General features: G+C 41.7%; 1 protein-coding gene across 1 annotated transcript; it reads right to left on the bottom strand.

The window, feature by feature from the left end:
* Positions 1-3,978: 3,978 nt before the first annotated feature.
* Positions 3,979-6,430, bottom strand: LOC149063741 (uncharacterized). Its single transcript, XM_089255662.1, has one exon. It carries the CDS (start codon positions 5,688-5,690, stop codon positions 4,626-4,628), a length of 1,065 nt encoding a protein of 354 aa, XP_089111788.1. The 5' UTR covers positions 5,691-6,430; the 3' UTR covers positions 3,979-4,625.
* Between the last annotated feature and the right edge of the window lie 15,512 nt (positions 6,431-21,942).

The following is a 21,942-nucleotide window of genomic DNA, read 5'->3' on the forward strand; positions in this document are numbered from 1 at the left end:
CGTTTTCTCCAAATGTACAGTGAGCCACTTACGTGGACTGAGAATGTGCTTTGGGACACTTAAGTGATATGTTAATATGCCTCAGGTCACATGAGTGATCTACAAATGTGGCCCAGGTAACTTCAGATCTAGGAATGTGCTATTTAGTTTATTTTTAGAAAAATTTATTTTGGGGTCACGGGCCACATTTGGTCAGCGGATCATAGGTTTGCATGTATGGTTTGAAGATATTGCATGTATGAGAGAGATAGTTATGTGAATAAAGCAAAAATGATCTAATTACTTGATATTAGACTTAATTTCATAATTCGAATTCCACTAGGTCTAGTTATTAATTGATTTAATTTATTAATTGAATTAATAACCTGGAAAAAATTTATATACATTCAAGAGAAAATTCTATCTAATGAATTCTCAGATGAATAGGTCCAAAAACTTCTCCGAATTCCTATAATTCGATTATTAACGGTACATTGTCGTAAAAGTTAGGAATTTAGTCCTTAAATCCCGGCACTGCGAGTTTGGATGTGTTGTAAATAAACAATTAATTAGTAGCTCTTAAAAAATAATTGCAATCTTAAATAATTGTAACTTATGAAGGATAGTTTTCCCGTTGCGTCCCGTTGGACGTCCTTCGAGGAGCAGGAGGAGGAGATCCGTCGCGTGGTCTCTTGAAATCTTGAGCGATAGTGGATGCTTGAGAGATAATTCTGGGAAATTATTCTCAATTTTTTAATGAGAATCAATAATAAATCTGATTATTGATCAGAAAAACTTCAAATATTCAAGAAAACTCTATCCATAATTCTTAGATGAATAGGTGTTATTCCAGATATGTAATGAACCATTCATTTCGTGTGATTTTTCAATTCATGTGCGTGTATACCCAAAAACTTCTTCAAATTTCTATAATTCAATCACTAACGCTACAAGTGTCATATAAATTTGGAATTGGGTCATTAAATCTTGGTTTAAATGATTAAACTTAGTTTTCAAACGGTAATTGAAATCGCATTTATGAATCGGTGAAGGATCATTTTTCCGTTGCAACCGTTGAGGAATAGGGGGAGGGAGATAGCTATTCGTCGTGGTCTCTTTGGATTTTGTACGGTAGTGGATATCTTGATGAAACCGTTGAGGAGTATGAGGAGATAGCTATATTCGTCGTGGTCTCTGGTTTTTGTACGGTAGTGGATATCTTGAGAGATAAAGTTTAAGACAGTGTTTCCTAAAGTGGGCAATATCGCCCTCTGGGGGGCGTTGGAAGTTTCCAAGGGGGTGGTAGTAGCTTTTGGTTCAGTATAGCATCCTATGGGTTGAATTGATTTGCGGGCGATGAGAGAAACAGTTCTCTGAAGAAAGGGGCGATGGAACAAGAAAGATTTGGAAACTATGGTTTAAGATATTACTAAACTAAGATTGTTCTTATGTGAATCAAGAAAGTAATCTAATTGCCAATTAGAAGACAAGAAAATTCTATCTGTAAATTCTTTGGTGAATAGGTGTTATTCCGGATATGTATAAGCTTATAGTAAAGCATTCATTTTACGTAATTTTAGATTAAAGGTGCATGACCGGTGCTCTGAACTCCTATAATTCAATTATTACCGCTACAATTATCATACGAGTTTGAGATGGAGTCCTTAAAGAGGCTGGTACTAATTAATATGAATAATCAATCGGAGTACTTAAATGATAATTAGAATTCTCTCTTATTGATAAGGATAATATTTTTTTTTTCCCGTTAGACATATCCGTTGAGGAGCAAGAGGAGATAGCTAGCTATCCGTCGTGGTCTCTGGTTTTTCTACGAGAGTGGATTTAGCTCTTGAGAAAAGGTCCCAAGATATTATTATACATCTCAGCGTTTCTCAACCTACTGTCCGCTGACCAGAGGTAGTCCTCGAAGATCACAGTGTTGGTTCACAAGCGGACTCGATAATTCAGTTCCAAATCAATTGTGAAATTGTTCGATCGGTCTAACTGGTACTATTAACATCTCCTTATGGTTCAAATAAAAATTACAGCTTCGTTCTTGGCATCATCATCGAGAAAAATGCGGCAAATTGTGACCTTAAATTCGGGATTTCAGTAATTGTGGTCAAAAAATTCAATTTACGACAAATTTACCAATTATTGCGAAAATTTCTGAAAACAAAAGGCTGCAGCACACAAATCGCAGTACACAAAGATCCATTTCCAGAAGAAAAAACAAATTTCATAACTTGGTTACCATATTTCCTTAAATGCTGATGATTCTGTGATGCGATGCTTCATCAAATAAGGTGCCGAGGTCTTAAATACGCCAAAATACGGGACAATGGTCACCAAAAACGTTGCCGTAAGTCGGCTAAAATCAATAATTGTTTCTAAAATTGCCGAAAAATTACAAATGCTTAGGAAATGAAAGACTAGGAAGGCCCTACTGGAAATCTCTCGCTCTGTGAATTGAAATGTAACCACAAATATCATAATAAAATTTATAAGCTATAAAAATTATCATCATTCACCAATTTAGTAAGCATCACAAAACAAGAAAAAACGAGACAACTATGTAAAATCGTCGGAACAGCTTTGGGCCGTTACGAAAGTCCCGTAAAATACGGGACACCATCACGTTGATGGTGTCCTCTGTGATCTCATTTGAGATCAAATTTGTGATCTCATTTCTGATGGGAATCCAGAAACTAATCTAATTAGTAATTATAGAAAAGCCGTAAAAATATTCAAAAAAATGCTATTCAGAAAATTCCAGAAATTCGTGCCAGTCCGGACATGCATTCATTTCATGTGGGTTTTCCCAATCGATATGCATGTCCAGAACTTTCCCGAATCCGTTTGCTGGCTATACGATTAACAAATAAGTCTGAGATAATCGCTGAATAATTACCCAGAATGCTTAAAGTTAGTTGGAATCGCATTTATAACTTGATGATGGGTGATTTATCCGTTGGACGTCCGTCGAGGAGACATTTTCTCTCTCTCTCACCGTAAAAGTCACGTGATGATAATCGGAGACATCTCCGAATCTGGAAACTGCATCGATACTGTGATAATTATTCATAAGTAGTGATAATTATTCATGTGTAGTAATAATTATTCATGTGTAGTGATAATCATTCTGATAACGCATGACGACGTTATCGTTAGTTACTATCTTCACTGAATGTAAACTGATTATTCCCATTATAATATCGACTTAGAATGATAATTATGTGAATAACAGGAATCATCAAATTTATAGAATTTTGATATTTTGTGCTGCAGGAGGAAGAAAACCCATAATTATTATGCGAATCATAAATTATCGATGTTTCCTCATAAGGAATATGAGATTGCTCTTCAAAATAGTGTGATAATTATTCATAAGTAGTGATAATCATTCTGATAACGCACGACGACGTTATCGTTAGTTACTATCTTCACTGAATGTAAACGATTTCTTGAAATTTTTGGCTTTTTTAGGAAAATGTTTGAAATTCTCAGCAGTAAATATTAAATTTCTAGGAAACATTTGAAAAAAAAAAACTTTTACCAAATTTTGAAATTTTTTTTATAATTTTCGGTAACTTTTGAAAATTTTGTTTACAAATCAGTAAAAATCTCAAAAAAGTTCAGTGATTTTTGTAAATTTAATTTTGAAATTTTCAGCAATTTTTGGAAAAATTCGGCAAATTTTTACATTTTTTTAGTGAATTTTTACAATAATATCTTCAAATTATGGATAACTTCTCGGCAATTTTTAGCAATATTACTTTCCAAAAACATTGATAATTTCCTTAATAAATCCAATTTTCTTCGGAGGAGGACAAAATTTCCAAAAACAATTATCATATCCAAACTAATCTAACACTAAGCGAATGCAAAGAGAAATAAATAATCAAAAAAATAATTAGATAATAATCATCTCTAAACGATTGTTTCTTTTCCTTTTTATTGTTAACTGTTCGTTTTTCTTCCCCTATTTTACACTATAAGATAGAAAAGAAATTTTATAGAGAGCGTTTCTACACAAATATTTCCAATGATAATCGAATAATTATGGGGGGGAAATAACAATACAATATAATACAATTGTTGTTGTTTTTCGGTTGAATAAATAAATAAGAATGACTTACAATTGTTGTCGACTGGTGTTTGTTTTTTTCGCCCGATATATCGGCAAACACACCGCGGTGATTGATATGTTCAAGAACGTTCGTCGAAGTCAATCAATAATAATAATAATAATTGTCAATTATCTTTCTCTTTTTGGAGTCCACAATATGGTTCCGAGACCCGGATGCGAGTCCCATCGTGACTAGTTGTAATTGTTACATGCACTTGTGATGTAAGCTTGTGGTGTTGTCTTCGTATTGCTTTGAGATACCCTCTTATTGCCCGATTGTTATTCTTTAGGAACAATTCACTATGGTTATTGCACTGTTGTTGTTGTTTTTCCACTTGTGGAGATGAGTCGGGGGGGGGGGGCTGATGTTGCAGTTGTTGCGCAAGTTCTCTCTCTCTCTCCAGTTCCCCCGTCCCGTTTTTTTTTCCGGGATTCTGACGGGAGAATCGCGCTGTGGGGACTGGGGGAGAGAGTGAGAGAATTCTCTATACCTGTCCTATTTTCCAGCGCCCGCCCGCTATTTGACGATGGAGAGCTCCCCGTTCTCGCTGACTTTGGGCGGTCTACCCAGGCACGAGTATAGTCCCAAGAGTTGACTCGCTGGTAGCGGGTGGTGAGCGGGTGGCGACTGGTTCTCGCCGGGGCTGGCGTCCCGACCGGTCGCGTACCCGTGGCACTCGCCCATCCGCAGGAAGGGATTGATGACCAGCGGTGCCCCGGCCGAGCTGGTGACGGGGTGGTGGTGGTGGCCCCTCGAGACCGAGTCCGACACGGAGGTCGGCACCGAGGGCCCCAGGCTGTAGCCGGGAGGGCCGCAGCCGCACGGCATGAAGTACGGCGACACGGGCAGGCTGAGACCTGAGTATATGGAGGCCGCGGCGGCCGCAGCCGCGCTGTACGTCGGGTAGCTGACGGCCGCGGAGCTCACGATGGGTTTGAAAGGGTTGAGGATCGAGTCCGTCGGCGTGGACGACGCCGAGGGGACCTTGGAATCTGTCTCGGTCGTCCGGTCCTCGGCCGGGGAGTGCCTCGAAGACGTCGAGGGGGGACTCGAGACGCTGCCGCCGCCGTGGGTGCCCGGCGCCGCGGCGGCCGTCAGCTGGGTCGGGGGCGGTGGGGGCGCGGCGGCTGCAGCTGCGGCCGCGCCGAAGATACTGTCCGTGCTGGAGAACGGGAGCAGCCCCGGGACGGGCAAGCTACCCGTGGAAGGCGTGAAAAAGTTCCTGGAGAAGTTCATGCCGAGGTAATCCATCGGCGTGGACATGTAAGGGATCGGGAACGGGAACCTGTCCTTCTTGAGCAGCGTCTTGGGCTTCCTCCTCGGCTTGTACTTGTAGTCCGGGTGTTCCTTCATGTGCAAGGCCCTGAGTCTCTTGGCTTCCTCTATGAACGGCCTCTTCTCCGATTCGGTCAGATGCTTCCACTCCGTGCCGAGTCTCTTGCTGATTTCGGAGTTGTGCATCTTGGGGTTCTCCAGAGCTATCTTCCGCCTCTGGGCCCTCGACCAGACCATGAACGCGTTCATGGGCCTCTTGACGTGCACTTCGCCGGTGGGAGTGTGGCGGGTCGTCGGGAGACTCATGTCCTGGTTGGAGTCCCCCGCGCCCTGGCGCTCCCACCACGTTGCCACCCTTCGGAAAGCCACCGTGACTGATTTCCAAAGTCACAACAAAGATTTCAAATCAACAACCGACTGTCAATTGGCGAATAAGGAAGCCGCAAACGCTCCTATCGCGATGCAACACAGCTCCCAGGCAACCGGAGAAACTCATTAGTTTGAATCATTGCTGGAAATTCGAAAGTTTCTACCCGGAATAATCAATTATCCGTATCGTCGCGAGGGGCGAACATACCATTCGAATCCATCGGACTCCACTCACCAACGTCGAAAGTGTTTGGGGTTCGCCCACGAAAGATCCACAAATCGATGCGACCCCGAGTCACTGAAATCACAGCACAGAGAGAGTTAGTTCTTGATCCGGATGTAAGCAATCTAATGCGAGTATTCACACATCCTCCGCGTGATGGTCAATTTGATGTGCATCGGCAGCATTCCTGCGACCTCCTTAGCTAATCCAACTGAGTTAGCGTCCGGTGTGTAGTCGGAGAACGAACACGTGGTCGCTCGGAGGAGAGAAAGAGGCGACGGCTCGTGGTTCTCGCTCTCGAGCATCCGTTTCCGCGACGAAAATAACCAACCGAAAGGAGGGGACGCTGTTGCGGCAACAACAACAACAACAAGAAAAAAAGGAGGAAAACCAAACAAACGACGTGTTCTCCCCGTTTTTTGGAGACTTGCGGTCGCGTGCACTCTTTACCGCGGTACTCTCCTTTCTGCGAGCAAACAGCTCCTGAAAGGCCCGTTAATAATTCCAACCGGGTCGAAGGCGGAATTTCTCCAAAAGAACCGCGGATCGAAAGGAAACCGCGGCCAATAAGAGCGATCCTTACAAACCCGGTCCGGTAGGCGTGGACCGAAAGCTGCGGCAAGTCGGTGATTGATCCGAGCCGAGTTGCGTGGGCGTGGTCTCGCCAGTGAGGAGCTGCTATTGGATAAGGCGGATAGGTCCCTCCTACTTCTGCATTGAAGTTATAGGGGGAAAACTTTTTCTTCTTTTTTTCTTCGTTATTTTTTTCCATTCTTTATTATTATTATTTCTATGACAAACATTATAATTATTTTAGCTATTAATTACGAATTGGTAATTTATTAGCTCGCTGAAAGAAAAAAAAACTTAATAGTAAATGGGGGGGGGGGGAAATGAATTTTTCTTTTCGACGTTTTCAAACTCCTGAAATTTGAATAATTATTAGGGTTGGTCCGATTAATCGAGTCGGTTAATCGATTAATTGTTAATCGGAATTTAAAAATTTTAGTTCTATCAATCGATTCGATCAATTTGATTAAAATTCGATTAAAAGTTTGTGAATTAGAGTGATTTTTTTTTTTTTTTTTTTGAAAAACCCGTTTATACGACATAAATTATGTTCTATACAAAGCTATTTTTGATAAGTGACCATATTTACTTATATAAAAATTGGGTAAAAATATTTGAATCAATATTTTGATCAAATTAGATTCAACGAAAATTGATAATTTCAGTTTCATATGAGTTTTTGTCCAGTCTCCATCCACTATGGGGAAACTGAAGTATTCTTGGGTGCATCAGCTAATCTCCCCACAAGTAGGCGCGGATTTGTCGGGGGGGGGGGTCCACCCCCAAGAGAAATTCGAATATAATAATACTGCATTCAATAAATCCGATGAAAGTTGTGTGTGCGTGCGTGCGCGTGTGTGTGAGCATCAAAATGTTTTTGATTCAATAACGAATTCAAGAAAACTTTAACCAGAAAAACAGAGTAACAACAGGGAAAGAAATCGCGACTGCCCTGGAAAATACGGGACAATGCGGGACGCATGGCCACTCCATTCACAGTGTTAAAAAAATTGAAATATCGACCCTCCCAAGCTCTAGATCCGTCCCTGCCCACAAGTACCATTAGAAAGAAGTTTCCAGGAAAACATGCAACAGTGCAGTCGAAAGTAGTTGGTAGTTCCCCGGAATCACAGGTGAATAATAACCTAACATATAACCGAATTTCAAAAAAAAAACCCCACAAGATCCAAGTGAAGAAATCGCGGGTTTTGGCAATTATGTTCAGTAGCCTAATATTAAAGTGCTTGAAGCGGGCAGCCTTAATTTCTTAATTAACCTATTCCTATATTTGTGTACATCTACCGAATAGGCGGATTGAAATGAATAAAATATATTTTTATAGCATCTGTATCAATATTATATCGACACAAAAAATATTCGATTGCAATTCTATTAATCGATTAAAATTTTTAATCGATTCCCATAATCAAGTTATATACGGAACTTAAACCTAGGCCTTAGGGAACCTTCTCTGGAGCAATAGGGGGGGGGGGGGAAAGGGCAACGGGTTGGCCAAAGTTGCTCCCCCAAATTGTTGAAGAGTTTCTTCAAGTCCTAAATTAGGGGCCGTTAAAGTATTGCGTCAGCAAATTTTTAACCATTTTTAACCCCCTCCCCCCTTGTCAGCAAAATTTCGTCAGCACTGCCCCCTACCTCCTAACGCATATTGGTGCGATGAGATACGTACGCGGCGGGAGGGAGGGGGCATAGGGGACCCGCGGACCAAATGTGGCCCTGAAAGTTATCTGATGTGGCTTATCCCCTCAAAACCTAATTTTGTAAAAATGAACTAAGCGGCACATTTACAAATCGCTTAAATGACCCACGGCCCAATTCCAGAGCATTTAAGTGTCCTCGTGGCACTTTTTCAGATCACTGAAGTAGGCCTCAAAGATCACTTAAGTAACCCGCGACACAGTTACAGAACACTTAAACGATCCGTGGCACATTTAGAGATCCCTTGAGTGGCATGTGGCACGGTTTCAGAGCACTTAAGCTGCCCCTAGTGAGGTTCTACATCACTCAAGTTACCCGCGGCACATTCTCAGATTACTCAAGTGTGATCCGTTGCATAATTACGGATCACTTAAGTGATGCGTGCCACAGTTCCAGAGCACTTAAGCGGCCCGGACACATTTCCAGAGCACTTGAAGGATCCGTGAAACATTTAGAGATCACTAAAGTGGCTCTGTAGGGGACTTGTCAATAGGGGGGGGGGGAATGTTAGTTCAGGTGCCCAATAACTATCGAAAAGTTTTAATAATGACGTAATATTTCAATGACCCCGTATGTGACAGGTGCGGTCGCACAGGGCCCCGCGTTTTGGGGGGGGGGGCGTGGGAGGTTCCCGTACTCTTTTTCAGTACTAATAACCCCTTTCATAAATTTGGGAATTCTCGATTTTTTCACGTGTAGAAAAGAAATAATTCTGGAAATCTCCGAATTTTCACCAATTTCTGGAATTATTTCTTTCATTTATTCTCAATTTTTATCTATTTCTGGTGCTTCTTCACCAAAAACCAGCTCTGGCCATACCACTATATTGCAATTTACTGCCGTTAGTGAGATGTGTTGGAAAATGGAGGCCCGTCTACCGGCGGTCGCCTCGAGTTCCTTAGGGAAAATACCGTATCTATATCCTCCTCCCTTGGGTTCGAACCCGGGACCCTGACAACAACCTTCACGATGGTAGACGAGCATCTTACCACCATGCCACCACGGACCTATTTCTGGTGCTGGAATTATTTCTTGCTCCTTTCTTATTTTCGATTCCTCTCGCATTGAATATATTCTCCCAATATAAAATTCGGGGCTATTGGCTCCCCGCTTTCCCTCCCCCCCCCCCGAAATTATCAAGACGCCTCTGGACCAGCTATCATTCTCGGTGATGTCCCGTTTCATCCGATCACTTCCTTTCCCCCCCCCCCCCCGCCACACTTCCCTGGATTACTGTGTCAATCAAGATAAAACACCCCGTGGTTTCACACTGACCGTGGTTTGACCATATTACACGGGAATGTCCCGTGTTTTCGGTCGTTCACTGCCCTCTAATTAATAATTTAGGAGCAGTAACTGATAATTTCACCTGTCTTTCGACCCAGTTTTCGGTGGAAATTGCCGATATTCCGTATTCTACTATATTTAAGCTCCAAATTTCTTGTATTTTCTGAATGAAATATCTTGGGTGTATATAATAAAATATACACCCAATCCATGCTGGAGCATATTTTATTGAAATATATCTAATAAAATTGCGATTTGTAGCAGCTCTGTCCTTCGAGAATTTCAGCAATAATTAGCAAATTCGTCGTGAATTGCAGTTTTGTTATTACAATTACGTTTCGTATCACGAATCGCAATTTTTCCGCATTTTTCTCGTTGAGATATGTTTACCCTTAGAACGAAAATGTCGAATTTCCCATTTTAAGGTATCCGACTACGTTGAAAACGCCATTTTGGAAGAAAAATATGTGTATAGATTTTTCATATTTTTACTTTTTTTATAAAAGCCCTATTTGTTGTGATTCGAAAACATGCCTTGTTTTGTTTATATGATGCTTAGAATCAAAGTTACGTTCACTTCAGTGTTGCGTTTTTACATACAAGTAATACGCGCGAATAAAGACTTTAAACGTGTTTTACGAAGAAAATGCTATTTTTGGCATTTTACTTGACTTTGTGACATCATTTTTAAAAATTGATACATTACATCCTTACGAAATTTTAATGTGATATTTTGCTGTACATTGTTGAGGTTATGAACCAAAGATCTATCACATATATTTTTTGAATTACAGTGTTTTACAGACAAAATGTAGGATGAAATTTCAGGAAATTGACACATACATAAACATATTTTTGGTGTAACTTATGAGCATGTCATGCAATACTTTAAATTTTGGTTCATAACCTGCAACTTTACTAGCTAAAAGCACTGTGAAAATAACAAAGCATTTCATTAACAAGAATTTTTGCAACCGCGTTTCGAATATCACATGAATTTTGCCTAAAATTTGACGTAAAAACGACTTTTTTTCATAGAAAATGTCATAGGTAGACCAAAATTTGTCGCTTCCTTTCACCATTTCGGGACACCATCTATCAAAAAATGTTATTAACGTTCACTCCTGTACCATTTTAAAGAAAAGTGACAAGAAAGGTAGTCGGATACCTTAAATCATAATTTGAATATCACTAAAAATACGGGACATTCCTGTGAAATATGGTCAAATATGAATTGTTTCAGACATTTTGCTGTACGTCAATCACTCGCCTTTCTTCTCAGTGTGAAACTACGGGTTGTTTTATCTTGATTGACAATAATCCAGGGAAGTGGGAGGGAAAAGAAGACATCAAATGAAACGGGACTATATTTTGACCCAAGGATGAATCGGAAAAGGACGAAACGGTACCTAGCCATTATTTTCACATCGGGCCCCGCGTCTGGAGAGGGCGGCCCGGCTTCATCAAGTATCAAGATTATGTTTGCTATACAGAGTTAAATTAACAATAGCGAGCCTGGCCTATTTGTAAATATACCAAATTCTCCTCGTAAGCCTCAGTAATATGAATTCCCCTTTATCAGGATCTATCCGTGATCTGATAAACCATTGTTTCTCCAAACCTTTTTTATCCCACACACACATCGCGCCCTTCTTCAGAAATTTTTTTTCTCCCATCGCCCCCAACGCAATCTAACAGATAGAATCCTATGTTATACCTGTAGCTTCTACCGCCCCCTTGGAACATTTCATCACCCCCCCCCCAGGGGGCGTTAACGCCTACGTTGGGAATCACTGTGTTAAACAAAGTTTAAACAACTCTGAATTTTCTATTTCAAAATGAATGTCAGTGCTCCAAGAGTTCTCTTTGTCGGTGTCTGAATCTACCAATTTCTCCTAGTTTGGATCCCAATAGGGCCTACTCGATTTATCTTAATTTTGATCAGTAGCGGATTAAAGTACGTCGAGGCCCCATACGGAAAAGAAAATATTAGTCGTCGTCCCCCCTCCCCAAATTAGAAAAAAAGTGTGAAGTTTGGGTTTTTCTCTCGGGGCCCTTTAGAAGTCGGGGCCCGGGTGCTTGCCCGTTATGCCCACCGTCAAATCTGCCTCTGATTTTAATTCCAATACTCCGATTCCTCTTAATTTGCGTCTCAATAATCCGAGTTCTTTTGGGAGAGTCCAAATAACTTGAATTATTTTGATTTGAATCGGAATAACCCCATAACAATTTTTTTTATCTGTGGTCTGGTAGAACCGACTTTTCTGAATTTCGATCATAATAATCCGATTTCTCTTAATTTGAGACACTCAATAATCTAAGTTCTCCTAATTAGACAAAGTCCAAATAAATTTAGTTATCTTAATTTGAAGCTCGATGACCACATAAAGTTTTTTTTTTTTCATCCGTGTCTGCAGGGCAACTAGGTGCTTGTCAGCAGGGGCAAGCAAGCATTTTGGCGCCCCTTTGTAACATTGAAAGAAAGGTTAAAGGGTGAAAGTTGCTCCCCAACTGGTCCAACACCAGAGGCACTAGACCTGCCACCTGTCTCCTCCCTCACTCCTAGTGGCAGTCCTGAGTGTCTTAATAAACGATTTCTGTTAATTTGTATCCCAATAATCCGTTTTCTCTTAATTTGGGTCTCAATAATCCGAGTTAACTTTATCGGAGAGTTCAAACAACTCGGATTATTTTTATTTTAACCCCAACAAAACAAAGTAATAGTTTTCTTTATCGGTATCTGAATAAACTGATTCGTCTTAATTTGGATACCAAGACAATCCGATTTCTCTCAATTTGGGTCTCAATAATACAAAAAACTAGATGGCAATTTTCTTCATCGGTGTCTTAATAAACCTGAAAGAAACCATTTATCCTGATTAAGCTGATTTCTTTGAATTCGGATACCAATAATCCGAATTCCCACAATTTGGGTCTTAATAATCTGAGTTGACTTCATCAGGGTTCGAAATACTCGGATTATTTTAATTTGAACCCCAACAACGAAGTAAAAATTGTCAATGTCTATTAATCGATTCCGATTATAATATAGTTTTGATACCAATATAATCTGATTTCTCTCAGTTTGGGTTTCAATAATCCAGATTAAATAGATAAGAATTTCCTTCATCGGTGTCTCAATATACCTAAAAGAAATCAGTCATCCCGAAAACAAACTGATTTCTCTTAATTTGGATGCCAATAATCCGATTTCTCTCAGTTTGGGTCTCAATAATCCAGATAACCAGATGAGAGTTTTCTTCATCGGTGTCTGAATAAACCTAAAAGTAATCATTTATCCTGATTAAACTGATTTCTTAATTTGGAGATACCAATATTCCGAATTCTCTCAATTTGGGTCTTAATAATCAGAGTTAACTTACAGAGTTCGTACAACTCGGATTATTTTAATTTGAACTCCAACACAACGAAGTAAAAAATTTCTTTGTCTAAAATAAATTGCTCCCTCTTAATTTGGATACCAATGTAATTTGATTTCTCTTCATTTGGATAACAGTAATCCAAATCCTCTCAATTTGGGTCTCAATAATCCAGGTAACAATTTTCTTCATCGGTGTCTCAATAAAAGCTAAAAAAAAATCAGTTATCCTGAGCAAACTGATAACTCTTAATTTGGATACCAATAATCCGAATTCTCTCAATTTCAGTCTCAATAATCCTAGTTAACTTTATCAGAGTTCAAACAACTGGGATTATATTTTAATTTGAACCCCAGCAAAAAAAATAACAATTTTCTTTTTATCGGTGTCTAGATAAACCGATTTCCCTTAATTCGAATACTAACATAATCCGATTTCTCTTCATTTGGGTAACAGTAATCCGGCTTTTCTCAATTTGGTTCTCAATAATCCAGGTAACAATTTTCTTCATCGGTGTCTCAACCTGAAAGAAAACAGTTATCCTGAACAAACTGATTTTAACTCTTTTGAACGCTTAATTTTCTCTCTTTTTGAACTCTTAATTTGGATACCAATAATCCGAATCCTCTCAATCAAGCTCTCAATAATCCAGATAACAATTTTTCTTCCCTAAACTAAATTTCTTTATCGGTGTTGAATGAACAAATTTTATCTTAAGTTGGATCCTAATTCAATTTCCATTTTTATCGTATTCCAAATAAAACTTAAATTATCCTAAATTCAACTTCATTAACCAGAAAACAATTTTCTCAATCTTATTTCTCCTTTATTTTTCTCAACAACATTTCTTTATCGGTGTCGGAATAAATCGATTTCCTCTTAATTTGGATCCCAATCTATACATAATCTGTGACTTCTCTTCATCAGATTCCGAATAACTTGAATTACATCTCAATTTCAGCCTCAATTACCAGGATGCAGTTTTTTTTTTCATCGGTGTCTAAATAAATGTATCTCTCAAATTTTGGTCGCAATAATCCGAATTATCTCACGGCGTTTTGTAACAGAGTTCAAATAATTTCTTTATTTCTCTTTGTCAGAGTTCAAATAAGTCGAACTACCGTTATCTGAACCTCAATAATTCGGATTTCTCTTTCATCGTTGGCTAAACTGGTGTATTTCCTCTTGATTTAATGACCGATAAGCTTTGTTTTTATCAGAATTTCAGTAAAACGATTTCCTTTAACTTGAGATTCAGTAATTTGGATTATTTTTATGAGTTCCTAAACCCTCCAATTTCTTTTAATTTGAGTCTTAATCATCTGGATTATTCATCAAAACCGTGATTTATCCTGATTTTAACACCAATAATCCTAGTTCTTTTCTACCGGAGTATTAACAACTCAATGTACAGGGTGTTTCAAAAAGAATCACCCGATTTGAAAAGCGTATATTACGAAAATTTTTGAACGTAGACACTTAAGATTAATTTTATATTACATGGCTAATGGTAATGGAGTTTTCTACAAACCAAATTGAGAAGGTGCTCAATATGTCCACCTTGGGATGCACGGTATATGTCTATACCATAGTTTCCCAACCTTTTTTGTCCCATCGCCCCCTTCTTCAGAAAGTTTTTCTCCCATCGCCCCAACTTAAGGTCCTCCTTCTTACCTAGGTAGTAGGAGTTACCTAAGTCCTCCTTCTACCGCCCCCTTGGAACATTCCATCACCCTCCAGGGGGCGTTAACGTCCACTTTGGGAATCACTGGTCTATATGGTAGTCAAATTCGTCCCAAACTTTTGCGACCATGGTATTTCCCTTTACACAGACAACCCGTGTCTGGGAATTGTTTGTACCATCGCCTAATGCTCTGAGCGGTGGGAAATTCAACACCAGGGCACTGTCGACGAACAGTTGTTACGGACAAATACTTAGCGAAGCTTAGAACACAAAACGATTTCTGTTGTGCTGGTCGCCATCTTGACAAACACTGAATTGGCGGCCGAAGGAAGAGTGTTAGCGCTACCTGTCGGCAACTGCGTGAAACTCGAGATTTCCCCTCTTTCTACCTATACATTATTCGATCAAAACGGATTAAAAGCCGAATAGTTACGATTCTTTTTTTAAATCGGATGGTTCTTTTTGAAGCACCCTGTATATTAATCTGAGTCTCAATATAGTGGATCACGCTTACATGTGGAAATAAGTCGTACTAAATGGGAAGACACGCCCCATTTAGTACGACTTATTTTCACAGTCCCAACTCTAACTAATGCTCTCATTGATTTCCCGGTTTTAAAGGTGTTTTCCCGCTTACAATGTTTTTTGGTTTTTCAAAAGACATTGTAAGCAGGATCCACTGTAATCCAAATTTATTGTAACGTAACACCTTCCATATAGAAACGTCCTCTACAATTGTCAATACAAGATTCATCGAAAGACTGGTTATTTGTGGAGATGAAGATTACAAGGAAGAAAATTCATCACTGCCCCCACAGGGACTCGAACCCCGGTCTCTCGCTTGCCGGACGAGTGCTCTACCATCTAAGCTATGGAAGCAGATAGAATATTTCAACCTTGGAGCGTATATATATGTTGAAAGGCACCGTACATCGACGGCGTCAACAATCAACTAATAGCTCGTGAATGACAAAGGCCAATCAGATGGCCATATGCATATAGTGATGAATTTTCTTCCTTGTAATCTTCATCTCCACAAATAACCAGTCTTTCGATGAATCTTGTATTGACAAGTGGAGAGGACGTTTCTATATGCATATGGCCATCTGGTTGGCCTTTGTCATTCACGAGCTGTTAGTTGATTGTTGACGCCGTCCATGTACGGTGCCTTTCAACATATATATACGCTCCAAGGTTGAAATGTTCTATCTGCTTCCATAGCTTAGATGGTAGAGCACTCGTTCGGCAACCGGGGTTCGAGTCCCCGTGGGGGCAGTGATGAATTTTCTTCCTTGTAATCTTCATCTCCACAAATAACCAGTCTTTCGATGAATCTTGTAGTTTCACCTTAATCTAAATTCCGTTCACAAAAATTATATTATTGATCGGAGTTCCCTCGATTTACCGAGCCCCGATAATTTGCATTCTGTAGAGGAGTCCTAATAATCTTAATCTTTAGAGGGGAAAAAATCCCAATTGATATTATAAATCTTTGATTCTTATTTCTTTAAGGCCGGAATTACGCCATGAAAGTTTGATAAAAGTTATTTTATAAAATTTAAAAAATGCAGCCAATATGACTATCGGTTGCGTTTGCGCGAATGTAACCGGTACGATTATTGGTTGAATCTTTTTCAAGTTCTATAAAAGAACTTTTATCAAACTTTTACGGTGTAATCCCGGCCTTGGTAAGTTCATTGGATTATGATTTTATTTTTGTAATGATTCTGAATTTAAAAATTCCGGCTTATATTTTTGGATTATTTGTTTCCCGATGCACATGATTCAAGACATCACGTGTTTTTATCCTAAGATCTGATTTAATTCGCAATTTTTTGATCGCTCACCGACCTGGTTTCTCGCTTTATAGGTCGCTCTTTTAATCATTCACACGCCTGCACGTGTTTATCTAGATTACTCTTTTATGGTCATTCATCTGCTCACACACGCTCTCGGTCACTCACTGAGCGCCACCCCCCTCCTCCTCCTCCTCTCTACTACTTCACCAAGCACCAACTCTGGCCATATCAATATATTGCAATTTACTGCCATTAATGAAATGAAAGCGCTCTTTATCGGTGGTTGCCTCAAGCTCGTTAGGCAAAATATGTTATCGATATCCTCTTTCGGAATTAAACCAGGGACCGTGACAGCAACCTTCACGGTTGCAGACGAGCATCTAACCACTGCGCCACTCGGGCGCTAAAGCAAGATTGTGTCGGCCGGGAATGAATCCCCCTTCTCTAGGTCAATCTTTCGGCCATTGGCATGCTTGCTCAGGCTCTAGGTGAATCTTAGGTAATTCATATCCTTGCACACTTTATGCCAATCTTTTGGTCATTCACATCCTTGCACACTTTATGCCAATCTTTTGGTCATTCACATCCTTACGCACTTTATGCCAATCTTTTGGTCATTCACATCCTTGCACACTTTATGCCAATTTTTTGGTCATTCACACACTCTAGGCCAGCGGTTCTCAACCGGTGCTCCGCGGAGCCCTTGGGGCTCCTTGTGTACTCCCCAGGGGCTCCGCGTCCACTCGAGGAAAGTAAAAAAAAACTGTAAAATTAAAAAAAATAATTATAAATACTTTTAAATAGTAAAAATACATCAGTAACTTTGATGAATAATAAAAAAAACTGGCCTAGGGGCTCCGCCATAGAATTCTTTTACTAAAAAGGGCTCCGCGAGTCAAAAAAGGTTGAGAACCGCTGCTCTAGGCCAATACAAATACAAATACAACGCCACAACAGGCAAATTGCCCAACGAGGTGGCTGACTTAAGAACATCATGGATCCCCGAGCCATTTTTGGAGGCCCTACCTACTACTGCTACACCACACATGCACCCCCCCCCACCCCCCGCGGAACCCCCCACGAATCGGTACATGCGGGAATGTGCGTGTATGTGTAGTGCAACCTGACGTAAAGTTTGTTTCTATGTAATGCTTGTTATGTGTAGTGCTGTCATCTGCCCCCAGTTTTTTTTTTTTAACTATGAGTGAAATGTAATGATTGAATAATTGTATTGTTGTAGGCCTGTTGCTCTCTGTGGCGAGACTTTTTAACGGGGAGATCGGCTCGCATTTGCGCCTTGAAGTTGGGAACCACAGAAAACCAACTTCAGCCAACCACCACTGTGGGGTTCGAACCCGGATCCTCGCATCACGAGTCCGGCACTATAACCACTCGACCACCACAGCAATCTTTTGATCATTCACACCGTTGCTCAGGCTCTAGGCCAATCTTTTGATCATTCACACCGTTGCTCAGGCTCTAGGCCAATCTTTTGATCTTTCACACCGTTGCTCAGGCTCTAGGCCAATCTTTTGATCTTTCACACCGTTGCTCAGGCTCTATGTCACTCTTCTGGTCACTCACTGGCCCAGTAATAAGCTTTCTATGGAGAGGGTCGATTTATTTTTGGGCTACATAAATTTTGCTGCCTTTCTACTATTCTACTAACTTTCTTGGCCACTCTTTCTTTCAAATTTGCCGTTCCTCTGGGCTCATTATAACCCACTGGCCCGAAGCCCCCATTTTCTCTCTCATTCCTCTCATAGAGACTATAAACATACAAAGGCCCTAATCTGTATTGACAGATTCCAACACCGACAATAGCACATGTTGCCACAACAGTAACAACTGTTGGCAGGTACTTCCATCTACCCCGGAACGGAATAGCAAGGGAGAAAATACCGGAATATATAAATAGCCCGGGCTGTATTCAATTTGAGACCGCGGATGGAGAGAAGAGCCCGTTTCGTTATTCAAACCATCCGATGCTCTATTTGTCTGAAGAATGTCCAGCCCCTCTCATTTGTGTCTGTTCTTGGGGGAAGAATGGACGTTACGGACAGAGGAAGAGTTGTTATAACATGCTTGCACACGCTCTAGGTCACTCGTTTGGTCACTCACTCATCTGCACCACTCTCTAGGTCACTTGTTTGGCCATTCCCATAGTTGTCCCGCGCTCTAGGTTACCGGTTTGGTCGTTCACACGCTTTCATACTCTCTATGTTATTGTTTTGGTCAATCACATCCTTGCTCACGCTTTAGGTCACTCTTTTGATCGTTCACATGCTCGCACATACACTCTAGGTCGCTAGTCATTCACTTTGCACACGCTCTAGTTCACAATCTCTCCAGGTACTCTTTCGGCCATTCACAGCTTTGAACACGCTCTAGGTCTCTCCGGGTCTCTCACTTGGTCTCACTCTCTCGTGGTCTCTCACTGATTTCCCCTCGCTCTCTAGGTCAATCTTTTGGTCATACACATGCTTGCAAGAGCTCTAGCTCACTCATTCACTGACCCAATTCCTCGCTGCTTGGGTAGGTATATGGTAGGCTACAGGCCTACTAATTCTTTTGCTTTTCTCCTATTGTACTAATTTTCTTGACTACTCTTTCCTCAATTTTCCGTTCCTCTGAACTTGCCCCCTCTGGGCTAGTTTTAGCCCACTGGCCCGAAGCCCCCATTCATTCCTCTCATAGATATTATAATAATATCTCATAATATCTCATTGGATATTATGGACAAAGAGAGAGAGAGAGAGAGAGAGAGAGAGAGAGAGAGAGAGAGAGTTGGTACAACATGCTTGCACACGCTCTCTAGGTCAATATTTTGGTCAACCACATCCTTGCCCACGCTCTAGGTCATTGTTTTGGTCATTCACATCCTTGCTTAAGGTCTACGTCACTCTTTTTTGGCCATTCACAAGCTCACACTCACACTCTAAGTTGCTTGTTTAGTCATTGACCTAGTCGACCTAGAGACACACTCTAGGTCACTCTCTTTCGGTCTCTCACCGATTTCCCATCGGTCTCTGGGGCAATCTTTTGGTCATTTACATGCTTGCAAGAGCTCTGGTCACTCACTCGCTGACCCAATTCCTCGCTGTTGGGGCAGAGGCAGTTTTATGGCCGTAACTAAGATTTTTGCAGCCCACGCCCCCCCCCCCACAACTTTAAAATTCGATAATTCTGTGTTCTTTGTTCCCACTTAAAACTGCCCCCTCCCCTAAATTTTGCCTCCCGGGGCAGTTGTTTCCCCCCCCCCCCCCAGTCACGGCCATGGGTTTGGTCATACCAATTTTCCTACCTTTCTCCCATCGCACTAATTTTCTTCGCCACCCTTTCCCCCAAATTGCTGTTCCTCTGAACTTGACCGCTCTGGGCTCGCCGTAGCCCGCTGTGGCTCGAAGCCCACACTCATTCTTCTCACACAGACCAATCCTAATCTGCATTGACCGATCCCAACACCGACAATGGCGCATGTTGCCACAAGAATGGAATTCCGAATCAGTAACAACTGTGTTGGCGCGCACTTCCATCTGCCCCCCGGAATGGAATAGCAAGGGAGGGGAAATGTTGGAATATAATGTGAATAGCCCGGGCTGTATTCAATTTGAGATCGCGGATGGAGAGAGAGAGAGGATATGCCCGATTCGTTATTCAAACCCATCAGGTGCTCCATTTTGTCGGAACAATGGGGTCCAGCTCTCTCATTTATGTCCATTCTTCGGGGCGGGGGCGGGGGAATGGTCATTATGGACACAGAGCGAGAGGGTTGTTATAGCATATGCAGGCTCCAGTGGAATCTCGCGGACACACGGGGGGGACACGACATAATTGGTTTCATGTGCGGCTGCTGCTGCAATTATTGATTGATGGATCGGGAATTGTGGGGAGGAAGGATATCATGTGTTTGTGTGTGGATGGACGGATCCATGATCGCCCTTGTTGTAAACTACCTGACAACGTATCGGCTACATGTGGTCGAGGTTTGCGCGTGCCTCTGGGGGCCCTTCGCGAACGGCAACTAATTTGAGTTGTCTCCATTGATGGCTGTTCCGTCAACGAGCGCTTATAATACTGTAGTGTATTTGTTGTACAGTAAGGCATTGGACACCCATGTGTTCAATTAAACTTGGATTGTACGGCCGTTAATAATGTCTTTCCTTTGAATGATGGAGTTTGGGACAATAATGGACTTTGTCTCTTATTTCTTTGGGTTTAATGGACTTTTTTTTATTGGAAGCATTTAGGACCTATGAATTGGAAACACATTGCGATCGGTTCTTAACTCTATTCGTGAGACTGTGAAGTCCCGATGGTTTTCAAGGAGCCCACCAACCATCGCCCCGACATCGCGCCCCTGGCACGTCTCATCCCGGTGCATTTCGCCCCCGGACATTCGTCTCTGACATTGCGACCCGGTACATTTTGCTCCCGACGTTTTGTCCCCGACAATTGCGCCCCCGGAAGGGGCGTACACAGGATATTTGGTCGGCTTGGGGGGCAGGACGTAATTCTTGAACGGCCCCCCCCCCTTCCTTACGTCTCTGGTTACCGGGGCGTTCGCCCTCCGAACATTTCGTCCCCGTCGGCAGTGCACCCTTAGTACGTTTCGTCCCCTGTATATTTCGCCCCCTCTTATGTTTCGTCCTCGACATTGCGGCTCACGACACTTGAGTGACCGCTGTATATTGACAGGTCACTTGAGTGGCCCGCGGCACATTTACAGATCCCTTAAGAGGCCCGCGATGCATTTACAGATCACTCAAGCGACTCGCGACATATTTATAGATCACATAAATAACGTTTTGGCACAGTTCCACAGTTCGACATCACTCAAGATACCAGCGGCGCATTCTCTCTCTAAATCTTTGAGCACCCTTGATTTGGGCAGTGTTATCGAGTATCCAAATAATTTAAAACTAGGCTCAACCTAAAAGACCAGGGTTCGAGCTTGCTGCTAGGCATGCCCCCCCCCCACATCCTGGAGTAAGGCACCTAGGCTGGAATCTTTTGCGCCCCCCCCCCCCGATCAGACTTTCACGGGGCCCCTTTATGATGGAGTTATAGCATAAAAAAAACCCAAAAAAATAATGAAAATCGCCCCGGGCCCCAGGGCTGGAGTCTTGCCAGCCCGCCCCTTGTGAGGGCCATGCTGCTAGGACTTACACAGAGAGTCGAATGAATGAACGCCAGGGTCTCTGCCACCGGACTTATCCCGTTGCCGAGGTCTCTTCCAGCCCAGCTTCGTGACAGAGTCTGGAACAAAGTGAGTGCACCTAACAAGTCTGAGTGTGTAGCTAGTGTTGTGTATGATATTTCAGTGCTGCCCCATCTATACTTCAAATTGTGAGTGAAGTGTGATGATTGAATATTTGTAACGTTGTAGGCCTGTTGCTCTCTGTGGCGAGGCTTTTTAACGGGGAGATCGGCTTGAAGTTGGGAACCACAGAAAACCAACCACCACTGTGCGGGTCCGTCACTATAACCACTCGACCACCACAGCGGCCATTATTGTACCACATTCGGG

This window comes from Pholcus phalangioides, unplaced genomic scaffold (genome assembly GCF_987345545.1).
Source record: "Pholcus phalangioides strain wild (caught in Gottingen) unplaced genomic scaffold, Ppha-v1.0 ptg000044l_1, whole genome shotgun sequence".
Classification (NCBI taxonomy): domain Eukaryota; kingdom Metazoa; phylum Arthropoda; class Arachnida; order Araneae; family Pholcidae; genus Pholcus; species Pholcus phalangioides.